The sequence below is a fragment of the Ischnura elegans genome, chromosome 2 (genome assembly GCF_921293095.1).
Source record: "Ischnura elegans chromosome 2, ioIscEleg1.1, whole genome shotgun sequence".
Lineage (NCBI taxonomy): Eukaryota > Metazoa > Arthropoda > Insecta > Odonata > Coenagrionidae > Ischnura > Ischnura elegans.
Genome location: NC_060247.1, coordinates 119,862,237 through 119,885,701, shown reverse-complemented (window position 1 = coordinate 119,885,701; position 23,465 = coordinate 119,862,237). Strand labels below are relative to the sequence as shown.

The following is a 23,465-nucleotide window of genomic DNA, read 5'->3' as shown; positions in this document are numbered from 1 at the left end:
AAATTTATTAATGATATTTAAACCTTATTGGAAGAAACAGAAAAATTTCAAGTGTGGTGTGTACTAGCCAAGTGAGTGCATTGTTGTATTTTTAATTTAATCCGATTTCTACAGCTTGTGAGAAGATTTCTGCGGCAGTCATTTGAATGGGCTCGCAAGTGTGGCTGGCCATCAGGTGCTCCAGCTCTATGCAAAGTGTTTAAAGAAACTATCCTCAAGCCCTACGGTGCTTCAGAAGGTGTTCCCATTGGTCTCTTGCTTCATTTCTCCGACATTTACTTGGAGGAACTGACCAAAGCAGTGGATGAAAATCAACAACCACCTGAGTCTGACGTGGTAATCCAGATGTTGCGGCCGTTTGTACAACTTCTATTGAAGAACGATGATTCACGAGTTGCTGATACCATTACGGAGACAGTTTTTAACTATTTGATGCGGCAGAGTGATGTTGGCCTCGATTATGAAGAGGTATGTATACTAATTGCTGTATTTAACTTGAGAGAGATATGGTATGATACTTGGTATGCTGGAATCTGGAGGAAGTTCTGTTGTAACTCAGTGACACAAAACAAATACTTCTCACTATTTTGTTTTAAAAAGTTTCCTTTCATCTATTATAACCGTTGAAATAAAAAAGTTATAATGGACAATTGAATGCTCATATTTATACTTAGCTTTTTTCAAGCTTTATAAAATGACTACAGTGCCATTTTTATGTCACTAGGGCGATAAACTTCAGTTACAGTATTTATGTGAAAGTGTTGTGGTGACACGCCAGTTTTTTAAATTGTGATACTTATGGTGTAACAAACATTCCCACAAGAAAAAAAGACTATGCCGAAGCACAGCATCCCAACAACTAAGGTTAGTTCCTTTTGCATCTTATAAGATCCTACATATCAAAGTGAGATATTGAACGAGCTTAATTGTAAAAATACCATCTTCCTCCCTACTCCTTCAATATCGCAGAAGCCAGCAAAACGATAGTCATACATAATATGATGAATAAACAATAAATAACATCATATAATAGCTATGACATCTACAACATTCAATTGATTAATAAATATAAAGTAGTAAATATAATGGCATCAGTTATGAATATTATTCCATGGAGATTGAACCTTCACATATGAGACGCAGGTGGTTTTTTTTTTTTTTTTTTTGCTATTATGTTGGAAAGAAGGGTGCGTCTTAAATGCCGTCAAATACCGTTCCCTGTTGAGCTCCCAATAATGGCTGTCATTTGTTTTTTTGTCCAGTTAAGAAGAAAGGGATGGCACCAAACAGAAGAAGGTGAGGAAGAAGAAGAAGAGGAGGAGGACGACGAAGAAGATGAAGATGCTGAAGAAGAAGATAATGGTGCTGAGGAGGGTGAAGATGGTGCTGAGCAAAAAGATGAGGGAGGCAGTGAAGAGGAGGAGGAGGGGGGTGAGGAGGTGCTGGCAGTGAAGGACCCGAGGGCTGGTGGAGTGAGTGTCGTGCTGCCCCAGTTGGATGTGGATTTTGCTGACCTCTCGTCTATGCTGAAAGAGGAAGCAAAGGAGCCATCCATTAGGCCCAAACTGAAGCGACGTGTGGAGGAGTTAGCGAAAAGGTTTGTCATTTTTCTTATTCTCAGGTTTTTTTTTGAGAGAATTCTGGAATGCTTCTTTTGAAGTGCAGTACATTCGTGAATGATTGACTGAAATGTAAGTGATATTGACTTTGTTGATCCGCACAAAACACTTCATCGAATCAACCCAGGTTTCAAATTAAGACTTATTTCGTCTTCTGACCTGAAGTTGAGCAATTTTTCTCCTTCTGTAAAAACAAAATGTTACAATGATGTCGACAACATTTTTAAGTTGTCATGCTTTTGCAAATGGAATGTTAAATGCATGTATTGAGTTTGAGTGATTTAAGTAATCCGAGAAGTAATTTTTACTGCATCTTTCAGCATTTGATGCAGTGCAGTTAATTGAAATTTTTACTCTACCACAGTTAAATTTTTTATGCTAACTTTGGTCGAGGCCAAAATATAGCCGATTGAATCCAATTGTAATAAGTGCATTTAGCTTTTTGTTCCTCTTTTTTGTAATTCAGTTCTTGTTTTATTCATTTTGTACGTCTATCCAATGATTAGATGTCTGATTTCCATTATTGTTCGTTCTTTTCCTAGTTTTTTCTTTATTACTATTAAAAAGGTGCACAGAATTTCTTTGATGTGGCTTGAAGTGCATTTTATATCCTATTTTAATTAATATTTATTTAATGATGATTTTCATTATCATAAGAAATATTTGTCATATAAATAATCTCATTAGGAGAGGAGATATTAAAGAATATTCTATGAAAAATTGCAAAATAATGTTTGTAAATGTTATTTTGGTGTTAAAAATTAGTGAATTTATAGACTATGAATATTTATACGTTTATATATCCTAAATTGACTTCATTGTAGTGTGATATTTAATATTTTGGACAGGTTATGTAATACAGTGAGTCCTCGTTTTACGTCACCCCGTTTAACGTCATTTCGCAATAACGTCACGAAAGTTTTGAGACCGTAATTCGTTTATCGCACCTTCGCTTCGCGATAACGTCAAGGCTTTTAAATTTCGCGCGAGAAAAAAATGCGAAGCGGCAGGCGTTGCAGGTTGTTCGTTTTGTGGGCGGTAATACAGTCAGTCTAAACGAAGTGTAAAACGGTGTGTTTATAGTTAATTGCGATTACGGTTTTAGCAAATTTTCTGCTAAATGAATTCTTAGGTAGGTGCGCAAGGTTTTACTTGACATAATGGTTTTCTGGAACCTAAAAAGTGATTTCAAGGAATTTTTCCGTGTAGAACTTGGAGTTTTTGTAGTCACTTTTTTCGCCGTGTTCACAATAATTTTGGTTCCTGTATCTGCGACGATGTTTCAGCGATGATGATGCCCAGGCGATGCTCGCCCAGGCGACCACCATAGCGAAGCCGAAAAGCAAATGCGGGAAGATACAAAAATGGAGAAGGATTTACGTCAGTGCTGCTATTGTCGTTGATGAAGACAGGAACTCGTATTTATGCCATAGCTATGATATGCCCCAGATATGATACGCTGAAATTTTTTCGCGAAGGAATTGTGAGGTCCAGGAGCCGATATTCACTTTTTACATTGTTTCTTATGGGATATTATGTTTCGATTAACGTCATTTCGTTTATCGTCACATTTTTCAGGAACGGTAAGTGACGTTAAACGAGGACTCACTGTATAACGTGCTTAGTAAGGATCATATATCAGACATGTACTTGTATTTAAAATAGTGAGCCTCCATGCGCAACTTGACTCTAGCAGTTGTGAGTCAAACAACATACAGTGGAACTTGTTTAGTACGTTTCTGAAGGGACCACAAAAAATGAACGTACTAACCAGGAAAACGTGCTAACAAGGAAAGGCTAAAAATAGCAGTCGGGGTATTTGCAATCTGTGGAAAAGTCGTCATAATTACAATTACTATCAGTAGTTCTCGTAGGATCGCCTTCCTGAACTCTTTTCACCTTTAAAATAAAGAAAATGGGTGCTACATTTCGAAAAACAATACCATGTGATTAAAAAATCACAATGTTTCATAGATTTCCCGAAGACAATTACATGAAAACGGCGTCGTTCTCCCGTGATTTATCCTATATGTATTTATAGAAAGAGGACAAGTAAAGCTAAGTCATTTCTTTTTTGTCACAGCATACTCAGAGAATATAACAACAACCCTGAGTATGTCAACGGGTTGTTTTTAAACATCATAAAAATTGGACAAAATTATATTAACTTTAAATTACAGCAACAGCCGTACACATTTGCTTCTGGAATAAAGCCATATCGATTGTTATAGCGATCGATATATCGAATAATAACACGCAAGATTATTAGATTACGACGTAATTACAAGAAGATTTTATATTATACAGTTGAAATTTACTTTTAAAATTTGTTTAATGTCGTCTGCTTCCGCAGCAGTAGTCAAATACGCACGTACTCCGTAGTATTGACGTCGTGCAGTACTGCTTTAGATGAAGTGGGAATTGGATAAGACTCATTTCTTCATCATGATAACTCGTGCAATGGCAACAATTGCCCTCTCGTGAAATTTGTGCTTAGTGGACACTCCAGAGGCAACAGAAGGTGAGGAGCTCGGGGTGGGGAAAATTGGGGCTTCTCATTGGCTGCAGTTTTGCATAGTCAGACATACCTGATAAGTGGCCATATTTTATTTTTCATCGCGTCATAAGAATTGAGAAATGCATTTGGATAAATCACGGTCGAAGAAATATATGTGGAATGAATGCAAGAATTTTAATAGCTAGTAATAATAAATTAAATCATGAATTCGGAGCTTTACGACCCTTAAGAAGATACTGGTGAACGAATTGCGGGTTGTGTCACGGCTAGCAATTGAGCGTACTAACCAGGAAAGCGCAATTTTTTCAAACGTACTAACCAAATACTTTTGCCTGTATTTTGTTCCGATGGTACCGGGACCGAGAGAAATCGTCGTACTAAGGAGGAAAACGTACTAAGGAGGAACATACTCACCAAGTTCCACTGTATTTGCAATTTAATGATTGACTGTTAAAAGGATAAAAAATTGAAAATAGAAAGAAAAACCAAGTATAACTTTAAAAATCAAGACGGAAAAAATATTAATGGAGATTTAACTGTAGTTGCTCTTCATTTTTTTTTAAATTTAAATGGGAAATCCTTAGTTCTAATTTTTTTACTCTAATTTCTCCCTTTGAACCCCTAAGGATATTTTCTATCACTGAAGGGCAGTACCCTCTTGAAGTGGGAACCATTCCATCTAAGTTACATTTGAAAAGGCAGGAGGTGAAGAATCAAGTGAAGCGTGCCGCTAAGGAACTGCTCAGTCTCGAAAATAAACTGCTGAAGGAAGATTTAGGTTTGGATGATGAAGATGCCCCACCGAAGAAAAAGAAAAAAATGATGAATGGTAAGCAAAAATTGTTTCTTAATATCATACTGATTCAAAATTGACTATTTATGGCACATCAGTTTATGATGTTGAAAATTTTGGCAAGGTATTTTTAAGTTGGGTTGCAATTTGTCCTATTTATACTGTGAAAGGAACTTCCTGAATGTTTTTTAATTCCAAAAATTTATGGTTGAGCTTAAAATGTACAGCTGCTAATCATTTCTATTTCAAATATGGATGCCTGAATCTGCTTCTAAGACATTTTAAAATGCTTGCTTGCAGATGGTTAATTTATCTTGAGATTTTAACCCATATTCTACCTTCTGCATAGGATTATACTGACTTTCTTCCTTGGTAATGCTCCAATACTCTTGCCCTGTTATTGTTATATACCTAATATTTTTTGTCGCAAGATAACCTGTTGTCTTACTATATTTCTTGGGAGTTACCCGCATAAAAATACCAATTATGGTCCATACCCTGGAACAGGGAATTGTTGTCTTTGTAAGAAAGGTCCATTATGAGCAGATGATGAATCGCCATCTCTATAATTGCAAGGGTTAATGAAATCATCAGTAATATGGTGGCTAAATGGCATCTGTGTAGCATGTGTTTATGCTACAGTACTTCAAAATACTTTCCTTTTGATCATGCAATTCTATAGTTGTTCAAGTAATGCTGCTCATTACTGCAGATTCATTTTGTATAGATGTACGAGTTAAAACATCCCGCATATTTTCTATCATCCAGGGAAATTGCCCGAGGACGTTGAGGCACCCAAAGGCAGGAAAAGGAAGCGTGGGAAGAGAAAAAGTAGAGCCGAACGGAGAGCTGCCAAGAGGAAACTGGAGGAAAACGGTGTCGATGATGAAGGTGTTCAAAGCGATGCTGTGGAAAAGAAAATTGCAAAGAAGGATGTTGTAAAAAAGAATGCAGTTAAAAGGGGCATTGTGACGAAGGAAGGTAAGGACAAAAATGTCCAGGACACAGAGAAAGTCAACGGTCGCATTAAGCAGGTCAACACACGTTCAACGAAAGCAAAGACTGTGGAGGAGGAAGTCGTGGCTCCTACGCCGTGCAAGAGTAGGTGTTCAGTGGGTGATGGTTGGGCAGTGTGTGAACTAAAATCTCCCCCGAGACCAACAAGGTTGAGGAGTAGTGTGGGAGGTGGTGGTTGGGTGGTGGAAAGCAGTGGGGGCAAGGGTGCCAAGAGGACAAAGGCGGGTAGTGGTGATGTAGCGACTGCGACGCCCAAGGGTGTCGAGGACACGGAAGGGTGTGAAACAGAGTTGGTGTTGAGAAAACTGAGGCGCAACCCTTTCTCTCCATTCGGCAGGAAACCAATCACCCCTCTTTCAGCGAAGAAAGCGGAATTGGTAAGGATAAATTTTTATTTTACAATGTTCTTTGAATAGTCAGCAGTTTGAAATCTATTACACCAATGCATTCTTCAAACAAGTACACCCATGTCTCGTATAGCGCAAGGGATGCGTTCCTTGGGGTCTTTGCGCTATACGAATTTGCGTTATACGAGAGCGTTTTAACATGGGGAAGATAGGGATGCGTTCCTGGTAGCATAGGCCTTGGGTATTGAATTTCCTCTAAAACATCTATATTCCCATAAAAAGCCTTAGAAAACATTATTTCTATAAATATTTATAGTTAAAAACATCTTTAAAGATAGTATTCACGCATTCAAAGACTTTTATTCACGTTAAAAAAAATTCTTACGTGCTTTCGAAATTCCTTCCTGTCGTGCGGGTGGGCTAACATCTGCTATCTCAGGGGATCGTAATGCATTGCCGGCAGTTGATGATTTTTCAAACTAGTCTAAAAACAACTATTGTGTCACCCAGGCCCTTTTGTCGCTCATCGAAATGACAGGAAAATGCAACTTTAAATGCCATTTCATAGCTAGCGGAGTTTATGAATGATAAATCATTTTAATTTGAAGTCCTCCGAGTCATTAGCAGCTACGTGAAACAGTCTTTAAATGCCTTGAAACCTGACCCAGGTTTTCCTTCCCTGAAAATGAATGAACGAGAATGCATTCTTTTCCAAAAGAATATCGTCTCGTCAACACTAGATCTAGTTGAGGGGGAAAGGAGCCACTTTCAATAACAGCTTGGAGTTCATCAGAAAATGTTGTGGTGGCTGCGCTATCAACACTTTCAGATTCACCAGCTGATATCGCCGCACTGAAAATACCTGCTTGCCGTTTAAATTCTGGAACCAACCGGAGCTTTCACTTAATGTCTCGGAGCGATTACCACTCTCGTCTTTTTGTACTGATTCACCTTGAACTTTCCGTATGTGTAGACCGCTTGGTTGAAGTTGGTGCGGCTGAGGTCACTGATATTTTAGCTTCGTCTTTATTCAGAATAAGGCATCGTGAGTTTAAACTTCCGCGCAATATCGCTTTGACGCTCTCCATTTTCAAAGCAATTGACCTCTCTCAAGTCCTCTTCTGGGTTAATGGTTTTTCTTGATAAATTCTTGATTTTTCTACACCCATTCCTATTTTTTGCCATATTCTCTTGGTTTTTACCCTGTATGGCTCTATCTAAATCACCTTCTTCTGCTGAACTGTATTCCTGAGACGCAGAAGGGCTATGACTGCGGGGAGGGAACGAAGCCATTGTGTTTAAGACTCTATAGCGGACCCTTTTATGTGTTGATGCTATTCATGCGCAACTCGGTCACCGCTCCGTGAATACCGATGACCTTGAAGGCTTTAGCGTAGACGCTCTACCTGGAAGTCAATCGCCCGGTAACCTACGACGGCAAAAATACGTCTCAAACCGTATTGCTGAAAAAAAAACTCATTTCCACTAGCCCCACGCTTAATTAACGATCTAAATTATTTATTACCATTCTGTTAAGGAGACGAGATAAATCTTCGGTAGGCCGGCTATCTAGACCCAATGACGAGTAATACTTTTGGCAATTGCGCAGCAATGAATTTCGATTAATATATAAACAAAAAAGAAGATTTGAGGCAAGAAATAATATTAATATGCGTAAATTGATAGAAATTTTGTGTGTACTTGCAAGTTCACGTTTTATCACGAGAGCGTTTAAGATTTTTGATTAGGCTACACTGCGTTGCAATGTTTCCCCGAGGGACGAATTTGCGCTATATCGAAATTGCGCTATACGAGACATGGGTGTATTTGCATACGCGAGGTATAACCATAAATTGTTTTGCAGTGGGTGCTGAGGTATATGGTTTGATAAGGTCTCCATGAAAATATCCAGATCATTGTGTAAGATCTTACACTTTCCCAACGAACAATATGTATAAACTCTTTTCGAGATTCCGCATGGATAAGATATGTAAGAGCGTCGACGTTTCGGATACCAACTTGTTGCTCATTCTCACGGCTACTGAAAGAATATTTTAAGTGAAAAATTCTTTCAGTAGCTGTGAAAATGGGTAACGAGTCGGTACCCAAAACGTCGGCACTCTAACATAATCTTACCCGCGCGGGATCCCGAGAAGAGTTTATATATCCAGACCATTTTTTGCCCTTTTAGTTTTTATATTAACTTTTAATTTGTATGCTTACACATCGTTAACGCATTGATGCCTGCACACCCAGCCATCAGTTCTTCGCTCTTTACTACAACTTGCGCACAAGTTAAATGATAAGTTTAAATAACTGCCTTTAACATTTGAATGATCTTCACAGTAGTCCAAATGTGACGATGGAGTTTAATGCTTCAAATCCCTTCAAGCAGCAATTATCCACTTTCTTCTCAATAAGGGGTTTATAAACACTTACAAAAACCTTTCCCCAGGTAGAAATGTTTGTGCTAGTACACCATGGAATTTCCTTTGATTAAAGATTTTCCTGTGTTATTAAGAATTTGTCAAACTAGCTATTCATTTAACCTGAGAAGATTTAAAGGAAGGAAAAAAGAGAACTGAGAATTGCTATTTATCAAACTAAAATAATAAATTAACAAATGCCAAAGAGCAAACTACATACAGTGGAACCTCGTTAAAGCGAGTACGGGCTATAGCGAGACCCCCGCTATTACGAGAGATAGCTGATGATCCTATAATAAGCATGTTAAAAATTTCGTTTTTATGAGGCCCTTTTGGTGTTGGCTTTCGCCATAGCGAGGGTTTCACCGCCGGAAAAACTTACACCAAGACTCCTTAATCTCTGTAATTGCTAGCGATCTGTTAGAAATGAAGTTAATGGAGTGCTCAGTCTCAAATTTATGTGGTAAACTGTCGTTCGATAAATAAGTAGTTAATTTTGGTGAAAATATTGTGGCATTAGCATTCGCGAATGCTTGATCTTCTTTTGTTCCTCGGGCGGCAGAAAGCAGTCGTCAGCATACCCGCACGTCCATGAGTTGCATGAATAGAAAGCATTTGATGGAACACACCATGGCCAAAAAAACATCAAACACGTCTAAGCGAGAAAATAAAAATAAAGGAGTAATATGATGTATATTGGCTATTATTTGCACCACCTCCGGTAAAGCGACAATTCGCTATAGTGAGTGTTTATTAGTGCACCGCGGGGTTTCGTTTTATCGAGGTTCCACTGTAGTTACGTGTGCAAGCTAATGTCACATATCTAAAAACATGGAGGTCGTGTATTTCAATTTAATTGCTATTTCGTAGATTTTAAGTATTAATGATAAATTAACAATATCACCTATGCACATGAGATTTGAAACGTAGTATTTCTGGCTGGTGCAGATTTTTAAAGTGCAGTTTCCCATAAGAGAGTAAACACTCATTTGAGGTATTGTTGCCAACTTTTTCTAATACATATAACTTAAGAAAGCATGGCAACATTTTCTGGAACTATGTGGCTTATAAAATAATCACAGACAAAAGTTTGTATTGATATTGTACTCCACAGATATTTATAAGACCCAGTTTTGAACTAACGACCTCATTTCGAAGTACCTTTACTTAAATAAAAAGTCAATAAAAACTAGAGATGTGCGAATAGTATCCGCGAATACTCGAATACCTCGAATAATAGAAAGTATTCGATATTCGAGATCTCGAATAGTTATGCCAAAGGTACCGTCTCGAATACCTCGAATACTTTGAATTTCGCGTCATACACTGTCGCTCGCACGTCGTTGGTAGTTGACTCGGAAAAATGAGAACTGGTCTAGTGCATGCAGCGCCGTTTTAGGCAAGCTGACGAAATACATCAAATTCACGGGTTTGAGCGGTGAAAAGAGTTCGACGTGGGGAACCGAAATTGATCGGATGAAAAAAATCCGAAAATCCCAGGTGTCCCCTATCAGGAGAACCTCAGTTCCGTGGGATAGCGACATTGGCGCATTTCCCACGATCCGCTATCCCCATCCATTCAGCGTTCGCCCCCCCCCCCCTCTCAGACGATTTCCTCTTCCCCGAAAACAAAAAAAAGGTCCCGGCTCGTGCAGGGATCATATTACGAAGACCTCAGCTTTGAAAAAAATATCAAGTTACAGGAAAATAATAGAATCGTGTTTCACCCTTCCCTCTTTCTCCCCACTGACCATTTTCCCGCATCCATCTTATGATAAAATGAGAGGAGGTGTTTGCCGTTTGTCCTTTGTGGCTAATAATGACAAGCACTTATTTTGAATCCAGTGGCGGCTCGTGAGTCAAATGCTAGGGGGGGCGCACTCCACCGGGGGGTCATAATTTTTTAATATTTCGTGTATTTTATTAAGTTTTTACGGCAATCTAGGAATTAAATTTTGTGATGCCATATGTTCCGTTTTTTTCAACAAAAATGCGTAGTTCTCCTAATAAAGCTTGATTAATAAATACTAAATGCAGTAGACTCTCGGTCATACGGATCGGCTTAGTCCGGACTCTCGATTATACTGATCAATGATCTTGAAGAATAAAAATATATTTGCTGCGATATTATGCAAATACAAACGAAAATACGTAACTTTAGGTTTTAGCGCCTACATTCTTCGTGCGGATATGTCCGCAATACACTTCTGTTGTTCGCTTTGCAATCATAATGCGTTATTTGTCAAATCTATACAACATTTGCAATGATTTAGGTAGCAATGACACTTGTAACACCTGAGGAGGGAGGGGAGTGTCACAGACTTCCACTAGGCAAAAAACACTACTAGAATGCGCGCGCTTTGCTATTGCAGATGTACACTTTGATGGCGGTGTTCGCGTTGTTTCTTGAATACAGTATGATTTAAAATCAATAATAAAACATTTCTCACACATTTTTAACAAAATCTGAAATACTCACATGCCTTTAGTTATATTGCAGAAGTCCATCCTTCTTTCCTTTTGTCCAGAAAAGTGATCAATTACAAGTTCGTTGAAATCAGCGCCGGACAACAATTTCTTTCCCATTGAACGCATGGCAAGGGCAGTAGTCTATAAATAAACAAGGGACGACACAAAATAGGCCGACGAAAAATACGACCAAAAAGAACAAGGTGCCTGGACACAGAATTGGGACAATTTTTCCCTATATTTCCCTAAAAAAAACGAGCACTGTTGATTAATTCAAAATTGTCTTCTTGAATGTACACACAGCGCCAAGAAACTTCTTAATCGGCAATTACGCACAGTTAACTCCCCGAAAATGATGTCTGAACTCATTTCACTCCGTTCCTTCCGAGAGTCTTGCCGTTACTATAAGGACGACTCAAGGGAGATAGAAGTCGTAGTCCACTAATGCTGATTCAGCTGACGGACGAATTTAAGGTCAGCAAAGGCATTCAAACAAACAAGGACGTCACGGACCATCTCCTTGAGTCTAAGATTCATATGTGGCAAACACACGAGACGCCAACGGGTCGCATTTGGAATAACCATGTCTTCGAAATCATTGCCATGATATAATAGAATATAAATTCTAGATCGTAAAAGACGACGACTCTGAGCCACAGATAGGAGCTGTAAGGATCTCCGCACTGATATGAACTCTTCGAAGCCACTTAAATCAGACCGAAGTGGACATTTTCCGTCAGACAGCTACCGCTCTGCCGCTGAGGAATTAGGTGAACATGAACTAAAAAAACAAGGACGGCTAGAAAAATGATGAACCTACACACAAAAGGTGCGTTGTACGCGGCACTTCTTGACATTCATTGAATGACTCTATTTAAAGTCACGTTTTACGGGTTAAATCATGTTTAATCCTTCACCCTATCACGCACGCGCCTATTTCTTAAATTATAAATCAGTGGGGAATGTTAACTGATTTTTTCTAATACTGCAGGCCTTTTGATAAATTTATCTGAAAAATAGGTACCGCATTTCTAAACATAGGGAAGATATGAATACATTGTTCAGGCCTAAACATTATAATATTAATTTCCCCAAGGTTCTTGAAATCCGTAATCATAATAGAACTGTGGCAAATACTCGAGAATGGTTTTCCTACATCAATACGGCCTGGTTGGATTGCTGGAAACTGGTTGGATTTTATGTGTTCCGGAATTCAAACACCAAAAAACGCAAGCATAATGGGATAATTTATTTTCTGTAGCAATACCTACCAGTAATTAAAAATTAAAATCGTATAACTACACCCAGTACAGTGACCATTCTGATTCCGCACGTCCCTTTTCTGTGGCAGCACCAAGTAGACGCCAGATTATACGCCCGCCGGCCTGCGCAGCGATGTCAACTCACACGTCGCTCTGCGCATTTTCGGACGACGTCCCAAGACTTCCATAAGACACAACGTTCGACGCGTCATAGCACCAGCGGCCCCCACCACTACCACTCTCCATATAACTGCATGGGGATGGATTGGGACGTTCTGGCCAGCGCCCCACGGCTACAAATACGAACTTCTCGCGCTATTTCTTTTCGTGTTTTTCCAACACTTTCGATGTATGGGACTGAAAAAATACTTTGATTAATCAGATGTATAATTATAAATTAATAGATATTTATTATTTTTACTATTTCAAATATTTGGGAGGGGCGGCGTCCGAGAGTCCTTATGGGCAAACCGCCAATGTTTGAATCTTCCCTAGGAGATGAAACTACCATAGGGAGGAACTCAGTGCCGTGGGATAGTGACATTGGCGCATTTCCCACGATCTGCTATCCCCCTCCATTCAGCATTCGCCTCACCCACTCTTGACGATTTCCTCTTCTCCGAAATCAAACAAAAGATTCCAGCTCGCGCAGGGATTGTATTACAAAAACCTTAGCTTCAAAAAATATCAAGTTACGCGAGAAAAATAGAAACGTGTCTCGCACCCACCCCCTTTTCTCACCCACTGACCTTTTTCTACCTACCTGCTTCGAATTTCCCCCTTTCTCGAGGTCAACTGCTGCATGAGTCATCTACTAGCCCGAAAGGTGTCTAACAATGACTTTCGGCAATTGTTATTACACCTTTATTGGATTGAAATATTAGTAATGTGCGCGTAATTTAAAAAAGAATAAGACCAAACACGACATATTTCTGACTTTATTTAAGCATTTTGCGCAAGAAAATAAATACCGGGAAGAAGAAGAAATACGACGGAGGCGTAATGCTCAAATAGGGTGGTTTCCTATTATTTTTTATTGCCTAAATCGAAATATTAATACTCCTGAAGTACGTATTTAACGCTTTTAGAGTTTTATAAGACGATATCTATTTTTCGCGATTAAATTAAAAGTGAAAATTTTCAAGCGCGCGAATACGCGACGGGTAAGTATGAATGCCGGGAAAAACTCCGCGTGACGTCGTTCTGGTTCCCGCTGCCGCAAGTGAGGTGACCTTGGGGCGAGGCTCTGAGCGCTATTACGACGCAGGATGCTAGCAGGTAGCCGAGTACCATGCTAGCTGGTAGCGCTTGGCTTAAATAAGGATTATTAATACCTTATCAAACAGACTGTGTGATTATTAAGACATGTTTCCCTGAGCTCTGTGCCTCATGCATGAATTGGTAACCTCAGACGATGTAAAACTCCGATCCTCTCGTGTAGAAACTAGGTCCCTGTGATGTCACGTGGAGTGGCATCGCATAGGCGCCAATCTGGCCTTTTTCAAATGAGGTAAAATTGAACATTGCCATTGGTCTAAACCGGTATTTCTAGAACGAAATAATTTGTATATTATGAATACACTAATGGTGGGTAACGAATCACAATCAATACCTTTCGTTTTCTTAAATGAAGGAAACTACCCTATTGTTTACATAAAATTAAAATATTCCATTAATCAGCTAAATTCCTGTTTGAATCCTTTAAAGGCAATCACAATTACTCGCCAAAATCTTGGGTTTCCTGCTGCATAGGCGACCTAGTCAAACATTTTCACATTCATCGTTTAGTATTCGAGGTATTCGAATATTCGAGCAATGATTTAATATTCGAATTCGATATTCGAATTCGAGAAATCTACTATTCGACCCATCCCTAATAAAAACCCTTAAACCGTGAAAGTGTTTGTCTGTGGTTATGTTACATGCTAATTATACCTTTAAAAAACAGTAATTTGGTAAACTCTTATGATTACTGATCTATTTTGGATGGCTGAAAACAGTGACATAATATGGACAAGGTCATTCCTTGAAGGTGAATTAGCCAATCTGAGTCAGTTAGCTCAGGAAATTTCAGATTGGCCAGAGTTGAGGTGAGACTAAGTCTAACTAATGAGCTTAGTGGATGGCTGAATAAGATAACAATGTACTTTGTTTAGAATGTGTGAATATCGAGAAATATTTTATATATTTAAGTGAAAAGAGGTATATTTTTTTTTGTTTTTTTACATAATTAAAGGTGATCAGGCAGATATTACCTTAAACTTTCTTGTGAGAATAAAATAGTGGATATTTAAGGATAAGAGTTATGGATTGAATATATATTTTATGTTAACCATAATTTCTAATTTTGTGTCTAATATTTATCTTTTTAATTGTTTTAAGGAGTCTGCTAGCAAAAGTAAAACTCCATCTTCGGACAAGAAAGTTAAAATTGTGTTATCCCGGAACCTTTCCCAAGGTAAGGAATATATTGGAAATGTTGTATAAGTTAAAATGCAAAAGCAATCAGATATGGACTTTTGCCAGGACTTGTAATTATAGGTTCATATTTGACAGGACAGCTTCTTGTGAAAGCTTTTTGCTATGAAAGAGGTTCCAATCATGCAAGTCTCTCTTGTATGAAATTAAGTCCATTGGAAGGTTTATTAAATCAACAAATTCATGTTTTCATTTTTGCTGAAATTGATTACCTTACTATCAAAGTAGTAGGCTGATAGTGGTTATGCTGCCGCAGGGAAGAATATTCACTTATGTGCACAAGAATAATGAAAGAGGATTTTGTTTTTGTTTATGTTTTTTATCACTGAAAATGTCTAAAAACATATACTGTGCAATAAATGTTATGTCTCACAAATGATCATGTGTTAAAAGTTAGCGTTTTATGTTTTTACTAAATATGTAATGCTAATTCAAACATTCATTCACTGTTGTGATGCTCTGCGTAATCCTAATCAGAAGTGGGTGGTTAGTAAGGAATGCTTAAGAATAACTACATGCCTGCTGATGAGATGCCTTGCGATACTTTGCGATTTCTCTTTGGGGGCTCCGCCTCAGGTAGACCATTGTGGACGGCTATGCTGTCCAACATGGGAAAACAGCATTGTTGTTTTGTGTCAGAGTTTTTGATTTCTGAAATAATTTCCAGGGGAAGTTGATGGTAACTTCCAGTTTTATTTTAATATAACCAGTAGGGCATTTGATTTTCTGTAACCCAATCAAATTTTAAGCGTGCCCTTCATTTGAAAGTGGTCAGGAAAAAGTTGTAAAATTGATAAGTGGCTCATTGCATAACTTAGGGGACCCTCATTGTGAGTCTCAGTTAAATTTTGGTTCAAAACTTTGGGGGATTTTTGCACAACCGACATCGGGTATATAGAAATAAGTCGCATATGATATGAATTATATGTTTATCTAGTATTCAAATAGTTAATTGCATTTGAAGACAGTGTAATAGTTGTGGAGCCAGAGCAGTTCCAGTGCTGGAATTTACCCAAAAATCTGTATGTCATAGTCAGTAATGCAAGGGGCTTTATGTAATATTGAATGGACTGCACTGGCGTCTTACATTTCTGGGATAGTATGAAGGTCATTATGGCACAACTCGCGTTCCTTTGCCTATGTGAAGCCAATTGCAACTATGTATTTATACATATTAGAGAAAATTTCCCCCCAATGTAGGCCTCTGAAACTAGTAGGAATACCTAATTTTTGTTAGTCAAGTATTGTACAGATGTGTATGAGTAATTTCTTCAGACTTTAATTTATTCACTAAAAAATTTCTACATATAATTCATTTCATTGCATTGTAATTTAAAACATATTTAATTTGGTTTAATTGGAATAGAAATACATGATTGCAACAGACCTGAGAAATTTGAAGAGATTCTATACATTTTCCCTTATTTATGTCATTCTCCTGTTTAGAAAATTGGTTCAATTGTTACTTAAAAGGCCCTTGTTTTGGGGAAATTTATGTGATCATTTTATTATTTCATCCCTTCTGAAGCATGCTGGGCCAATATCACTGATCAGCCAAGACTGGCAAGTTCTACATCTGACAGGTGGAGCTCCAATCAACACAAACTCTAAGTTGCCGCCCTGTTAATTCCGTATGATAAGTTTTATGCTATATCCTTAATTGTGTCTCTCTTCAAAAATTTCACTTCATTTCAATGCTCGTGTGCACTGGTGAGAGAGATGTTCAAAAATTCACGATATGTACGTACATGTTAGGGTAAATGGAGGAGTGAATATTAAGTGTGAGAAAGATGTTTTAAACATAACCAACTGAGATAATTTGGACCAAGAGGAAAAAAGTCACTATGATATTACTAAATACCCTGTAACGGCCAATAAATTTGGTTACTCTTGCTCTTTCCACAAAATCTATGTTAATTAGGCCTGTCTAGGGCAGTGTTAACCTCTTAAAATCACCTTGAAATAGGATGAAATGGTTGCATTCTTGGAAGGCATCATCTGATGCCTAGGTAATGTTGATTGATTATTGACTGCAATTACTGAAAGTTGGAGTCTGCTATTTATCTTTTAAACATGCTCTATATTTTCGGACATTCCACTTGTTAATGAAAAGCCTAACCTTTTTTTAGTTCTTACGAAGATTCTTGGTCAATCAGTATGTTGACCATTCTCTTTAACATGGTTTTTTCTCTTAGATGAAATTGAAAATAAATTAAATGCTCGGAAGTTTTGGATTCTGCTTGTATAAATTTAAACTGAAAATCACATCCTTTTTTAAAATCACCTAAACATGGATGTCCACAACCAAGTTATTCAGTGAAACCACTTTCCTATTACAGTAAAACCTCTTTACATCGTTATGGAGGGGACCAAAATTTGGGCAATTTGATGTATGGAGGCTCACTATAGAGAGGTTTAGTGATATGCACCATTTTTTCATATCCTTCGGAAATGAAAGGCACTACTGTCGTTTAAACCATTATATTTATGCGTTTAAATAAACATGCATACATTAGTGAACATATATTTATCTATTATTTAATGATAATAGAAATGAAGTGCTATCGCGTGATTTTTACCATGACTCTAGACGAAACAATGTGATCTCTCTTATTTCAACAGTCTCGTAAAATGATTAGGATAGTTAGATATCTTTTTTCTTATTTACTGTTCGGTATGCTCTCATATGGAACAAAATGGCCATAACTAATGGTTAACGTGAAAATTACAGCATTTTAAAGGTGTAAAGAAAAATAAGGGTGAAACATTTATTGCTGAAAATATCATTCCATGTATGTAATCGCCGCTGCAATAATGGTCCCTAGTTGTCTCGGTACAGTTTGCGGAGGTAGTTAGGCCGTCTCGGGAGTGTCTCCTTGATATGATAAGTGGAGGTTTTATGAGATAAAGAGGTTTCTATAAATTTACAAGTAAATCTGAAGGGACCGTAAGGGTGGTATGAATTATGGAGGTTTATGATGTAAAGAGGTTCACTACAAAGAGGTTTTACTGTATTACCCAAATCTCGTGGATGTGCATTGTAGCAGAAAGAATTGATGGCATATTTTTAAATGTTAAATAACTTTCAATGCTGAAATGAATTCTTCATTATTTCAGGGACCCAGGAATACCAGAAATCCCTGAAAGCCAGCCCAGCAATTCCATATGACCCCACCAAAGTCCCAGCACAAGGAGTTTTGAAAGCCACGTCATCACCTATCCTTTTGAACCCATTTTACCGGAAAAGTTTAAGGAATATGAAATTATCTCCATAAAAATTTTTGTATAAATGTTGGTTTATAGAAATTTGAAGGTGTTTGTGTAAAAATTTTTTGAGATGTTATATTGACTGACAGTACTCTAAGGAAATTATGAGGTTGTATGTCAAAGTATAAAGTTTTTAGACCTTGATGGAATATATATGGATATTTTTTATTGTGCTGATACTTATTTGACTGAGTGTAAGTCATTCTCTTACTATTATTAAAACAGATTTAAAGCCTGAATTACACGATCATTTTTTTCTGTAGCTCTTTCCATCGCTTATTCAGTCACTTTCAGCACTTACAACTGTCATTCTATTATAAGCCAAGTGTTGCGTTACAATTGCCCTCAGCGGCCATGAATTCTGATCGGCTGAAAGACAGCTATGGTTTCAGCAATTGAAAAAGGAACATGCTGAGAAATGGAGTAAGAGATGGGATCTCCATCCCTTGAGCCATTGCAGAATTATTGCTTGAAAGTCAGTTTTTTGCCATCAGTGGAGCGATTTCTTGAGCTCTAGCTCAGAATGGAAGGAAAAAATGATCATACGATTCAGGCTAAGGAAAATTCCTCTCTTCTGGAACCTCCTCATGGTACATTGACATTCCAATTTATACACTATCAGTCATACCAATAGTCAAAAATCAATAGATTGGTTTGACAAAACTCTCTACTCACATTTCGTGTCAGATAATGTTTCATTTTTACCCATTACCTCTTATACTTTCTTGTGCAGAGAGATAACTTAAATTTTATCAATTATGAAACAGGAATCCAGAGTACATATTAATAAGTATCACCTAGAAGAGGATAAGAACAAAGTTGATTCATTGAGTATTTTGGGAAGCTCTAGCTTCATATCTGAGATAAAAGTGCTAGTGAGAGTTAAAAATACTAATACGGTTTTTGATGAATTGACCACTAATACATGTGTCATTTTATCTACAATCTCCTCCAGAAATTTGGATAATTTTTTTCTGTCAATAAGCGAGATTGTCATCACCCGTTGGTGGCTCACCCCCGACTCCCCCCCTGAGCGACAGCTACTTAACTATTTTTCTTCATTTTGTGCCTGTTAATGAATTAGAAGTTAAAGACTTGAAACTTTTGGTGTGTGCACATGGTTTACCCATTTTTTGATGTGCGGCTGTGTGTGACACTGAAACAGTGGCGGATACAGAAATAATTCAAGGGGGGGAGGGGCACAAAAGTTATCTTGAGATACCTTTTATTTTATTGCAAAAAAAATGTTGAAGTCACTTGCAAAGTTTAACAAATTTCTCGATACCTCCACTGCAAAAACACTCAACAATCGCCCACCGAATCAAATCCGCTCATCTAGTTGCCCAACAATACAAATCCGGTCACCTGGCAGTGTCCGAAGCACGAGCGCTCACCTCCCAGCTTGGAGAATAGGAGATGAGCGTTTACACTCCGGACATTGCTAGCTGGGCAGATTCGTATTGTTGGGCTACTAGATGAGCGTATTTGATTGGGTGGGTGATTGTTAAGCATTTTTTCAGTGGAGGTATTGATCTATTTAACATAGAGAAGACAATGCCACCTTATGATGTAAAAAAGTTACAATTGTAGTTCTGCAATGTTTGGTCCCCCCGCAGAAACTTGTACTGGAGATCCAGCTGCACAACAAACGTGTTAAAGAAGATGTATCAGTTAATCCATATCGTGATTCAGCTATCAATGCATTGAATTTTTCTCTATATAGTATATGTTTGAGGAAGAAATAACAGTTCTCATAATGGATGAGAGCATGAATAAGTGTATGCATGACACCAGTTAGACTCAGCACAATGAGTTGATAAAGAGAGAGTGTGGAATCATGAATGAATTATGGAATCTCTGCAGAATAAAGAAAAGTTTGTTCACATTTATTTCCGTGTATGTATACTTGTTCTGATACAGAAGAGAAGGAAGAATGAGATCCATAATGGAGACACCACTGCAGCAATTAACCAGCATGCACAATTGGGTGTTATCTTCTATATCATGAATAAGATGGTGTGGACTAAACTAAAAGAAATGGAGGGTGTAGTTAGAAGTCAAGGAATAAAAGTGATAGTGATCTACTCCATGAAGGTTTACCGAGAAAAAATTCTGAATTTGTCAGCAAGTATAATATTCTCGAGCTCTTTCTAAGAAACAGGAGAGGTAAAAAAAAGGAACCAATCATATATTAAGTACAGAGAAGCATTAACTGCTTAGGAGCCAAAAATGATGCCTTGCTACTGAGAATATTCTCTCAATTACTTGAACTCTCCAACCCATACTAATGAGTCCACTGATCTAAGAGTATAGAAAAGGTAAAGCAACCTTACTATATCACGCCGAAGAGGGTCAAATAATTGCGGTGAAGGTAATTCATACCTAGATGTGTAATAGGCCTGATCAAGCGCGAGTTGTTAACTAAATGTCAATTTCTAAACGTATGATCGCCAAAATCCACTATGTAACCACCCAAAAAGTAAAAATGCATGAGCAGAAAGTAGACCATGCTCTAATTTCGTAACATATGCTTCGTCCTGGTCTCCCAAAATCGTACATTCAGTCAACATTCGCACATTAATTAACTCGTACGTTTTAATGTATCGTGTAACCAGACCTTAAGAATACTTTAGCAGAATCGCACAGTCGGCTCGGTTATCTACCAAACGAAGATAAATCAAGGTGCATAGTGATATACATTCTAGAGCAGAGGCCGATCACCCTCGATCATGAGGAGGCCTAACGCTGCGATTCATGAGATTTAGCTGCCGGCAAATAACCGCTTAAGGTTGAACTCAATCCCGAATTTCAAAGCACGGAACTACTCCAAGAGGTATTCTCTAAAATTCACACTTATTGGTCTCTAATATCAGTGCATGCACATAAACACGACGCATGTAGACTATACCGGTGGGAAAAATCCCTTAATCAAGTTGCCCAGACGTCAAATGAACTTACTAAAATCGGAACAATAAAATAAAGAATTGGACGTCTTAAAATGCAACCAACATCAAACTCTTGACGTAATTTCAATAGAGAGTATATTTCCGAGTATAGAATGGACTCGCGAGACTTTAACACCAAAAGTGAATACAAAAAGATATGATTCTTACCTTAGCCGACGAAAACTTCTGCTCCTTTTGATTGACTGAACATTATTCACCATTATAGGGTTGATTCCGATTAAAAAACTCACTGGAACTGAATTTCTATGGGGATTCCGCCGCAAATTGAAAACATTTACGGAAGTCATCCCAACACCTGCTGATGCAATTTAAAACTGTTCAAAACAACGATGAGCGCGCCGCGGCCGCGCCGCAACATGTCGACGGCACAAATTTCAACTGACAGAGATGGAGGCGATTCAAATATGCCAAAATGTGGCGATTATTAAACAGCCATATAACAATCAAAGAACGAGTGAAAGAAGTGATAAAGGTTAGCAAATTGGCCCTTAAAAGCTCCTCAAAGAGTTAATTATCTATGTAATCTTCGTTTTCAGTTGGCACAATGAATGATGGCTGCCACCGAATGTGTTGTTTTTGCCTCATTCGAGGTAAACATATTTAGTTAGTTTTAGTGACAACAACATATTAGGTCTTAGCACTTTACACAAACAAAATAATTGTAGCTTTTATTTGTCATCAACTTTTAAGACAACATTATTGAAAGAGGTGAAATCTTATTTCTTTAGGGTATTCATTTATGACTTCAATGAAGCGATCATCGTGAAAGAATTCATTCCATTGGTGCAATATTTTTTTCTTGAATTGCATGATGGGCGAAGCACCATTTCCATTTAATGCGCTTACACAGCATACTTCAACAGGAATACTCATGGAGATTGGGAGATAATTCATCATTTAAATACTCTGTGTAAGCTGTGCTGCTGCTGGTTTAAATGTACAAGACAAAGGTAAAAGCATGTTTTTCATACCTTTACAAAGGCATGTGATGCCTTAACACATTCAGCAAGTCTTCCAATCGTGTGCATAGCCTTCAGCAAGCCTCCCTCTTTCGACCAGTGTGCGCTGTTTGTAAATAGCAGTGTTTGAACGGAAGTTATGGCGTGAAAACCTCTATTTTTCTTTCTTATTTTATCGGCCGATTCTGACGACGTTCATGAAAATCGGGCCTGCATTGAATGTGTGAAACCATATATGTTAGCCCACAAGGAAATGCTTACGAAGCTACACATGTTATCAGAAGAAAATAAGCTGTTAAATTTTCATTATCTGAGATTTTAAAATACCATGGTATCAGAGCTCTATAGATGCATCTGCTCATATATGAGTAGATGTAAAATCTAATTTCTCCTAATCCAGGATCCATGGTCAGCTGAGTCTGTGCCGTGGTCAACTCAGTTTAAGGAGGTACACCTCAAGTGACTCAATGGTAATTCATGGTGAAGCAAAAACCCAGTACTGTTCCACAAACTTTCATTTGCTGTCGACTAGTTTCGACAGCTACAGTGTTATTATCAAGAAACAATGGTAATTTGCTATTGTGTCACATGGCTTGCATATGATTGGCAAAATGATGCATTGTTGGTGCTCATTTGGGTGATATGGGAAATTTAAGGGAAGCTTAGTGACCTTTCATTGGTGATTAAATGGTAAAAATATTTTAGTACATTGCATTTCATTTTGATATGTGCCTAAATTTTCCTCCAGGGCTCATTGATGTCTAAATCTCCTATGTCCCGTGATACATATGACAGATACTGAAGAGTGTTTGGCTACCCGCCCTCTACTTCTCCTAACTTTAAGGCCCAGACAGACTTCAATTGCTCCAGCTTATAGTGCACAGCGACTGTAATTCCATTCTTAAGAGTTAAGTGGTCTCAGCCCCATCTGAAAGAGGATGATACAATGGGGTGTGTAAGGACTTATTAATGGGTTTTCTGATTTCCTCATGGGAATCCTGATCCTCCTCATACTAGATGCAGAACTATCTATAATACCAGTTATCAGTCGAACTCCATTCCTGCTGAGACTTAACCCATACCCAGCGGAACTGCCGGTTCTTGCTGATTGCTTGGCATGCACCTGCCAGGCAGTTGTGCAATTCACAACACTTTCAAACTATTGGCAAAATACAGTGGTGAGCATTCATGTTTTCCTCCCTCTCCACAGGTACATAACTAAGAGGAGCTCACAATGCTGAGGAGTGGGTTTTAATTCCAGTTGTAGGCCCTGGCAACAATTCCAATCCTCAGGCTGTCAAGAGAAAATTTTTGGGCTCCTTTCCTAATCCAATTGTGAGGAGT

General features: G+C 38.1%; 1 protein-coding gene across 2 annotated transcripts in view; it reads left to right on the top strand.

Moving 5' to 3' along the window:
- Positions 1-18,347, top strand: part of LOC124154526 (ribosomal RNA processing protein 1 homolog A-like) — a 28,408-nt gene extending 10,061 nt beyond the window's left edge. Inside the window, exons 4-10 of one of the 2 annotated variants that reach the window (XM_046528322.1) lie at positions 115-468; positions 1,263-1,597; positions 4,764-4,966; positions 5,699-6,324; positions 14,834-14,909; positions 16,458-16,560; positions 18,047-18,142. In XM_046528322.1, the coding sequence (XP_046384278.1) occupies positions 115-468; positions 1,263-1,597; positions 4,764-4,966; positions 5,699-6,324; positions 14,834-14,909; positions 16,458-16,540 (1,677 nt within the window). In that variant the 3' untranslated portion in view covers positions 16,541-16,560; positions 18,047-18,142. Of the gene's footprint in view, positions 1-114; positions 469-1,262; positions 1,598-4,763; positions 4,967-5,698; positions 6,325-14,833; positions 14,910-16,457; positions 16,561-18,046 lie in introns of both variants that reach the window. The other variant, XM_046528321.1, reaches the window with a different exon arrangement.
- The last annotated feature ends 5,118 nt before the right edge of the window (positions 18,348-23,465 follow it).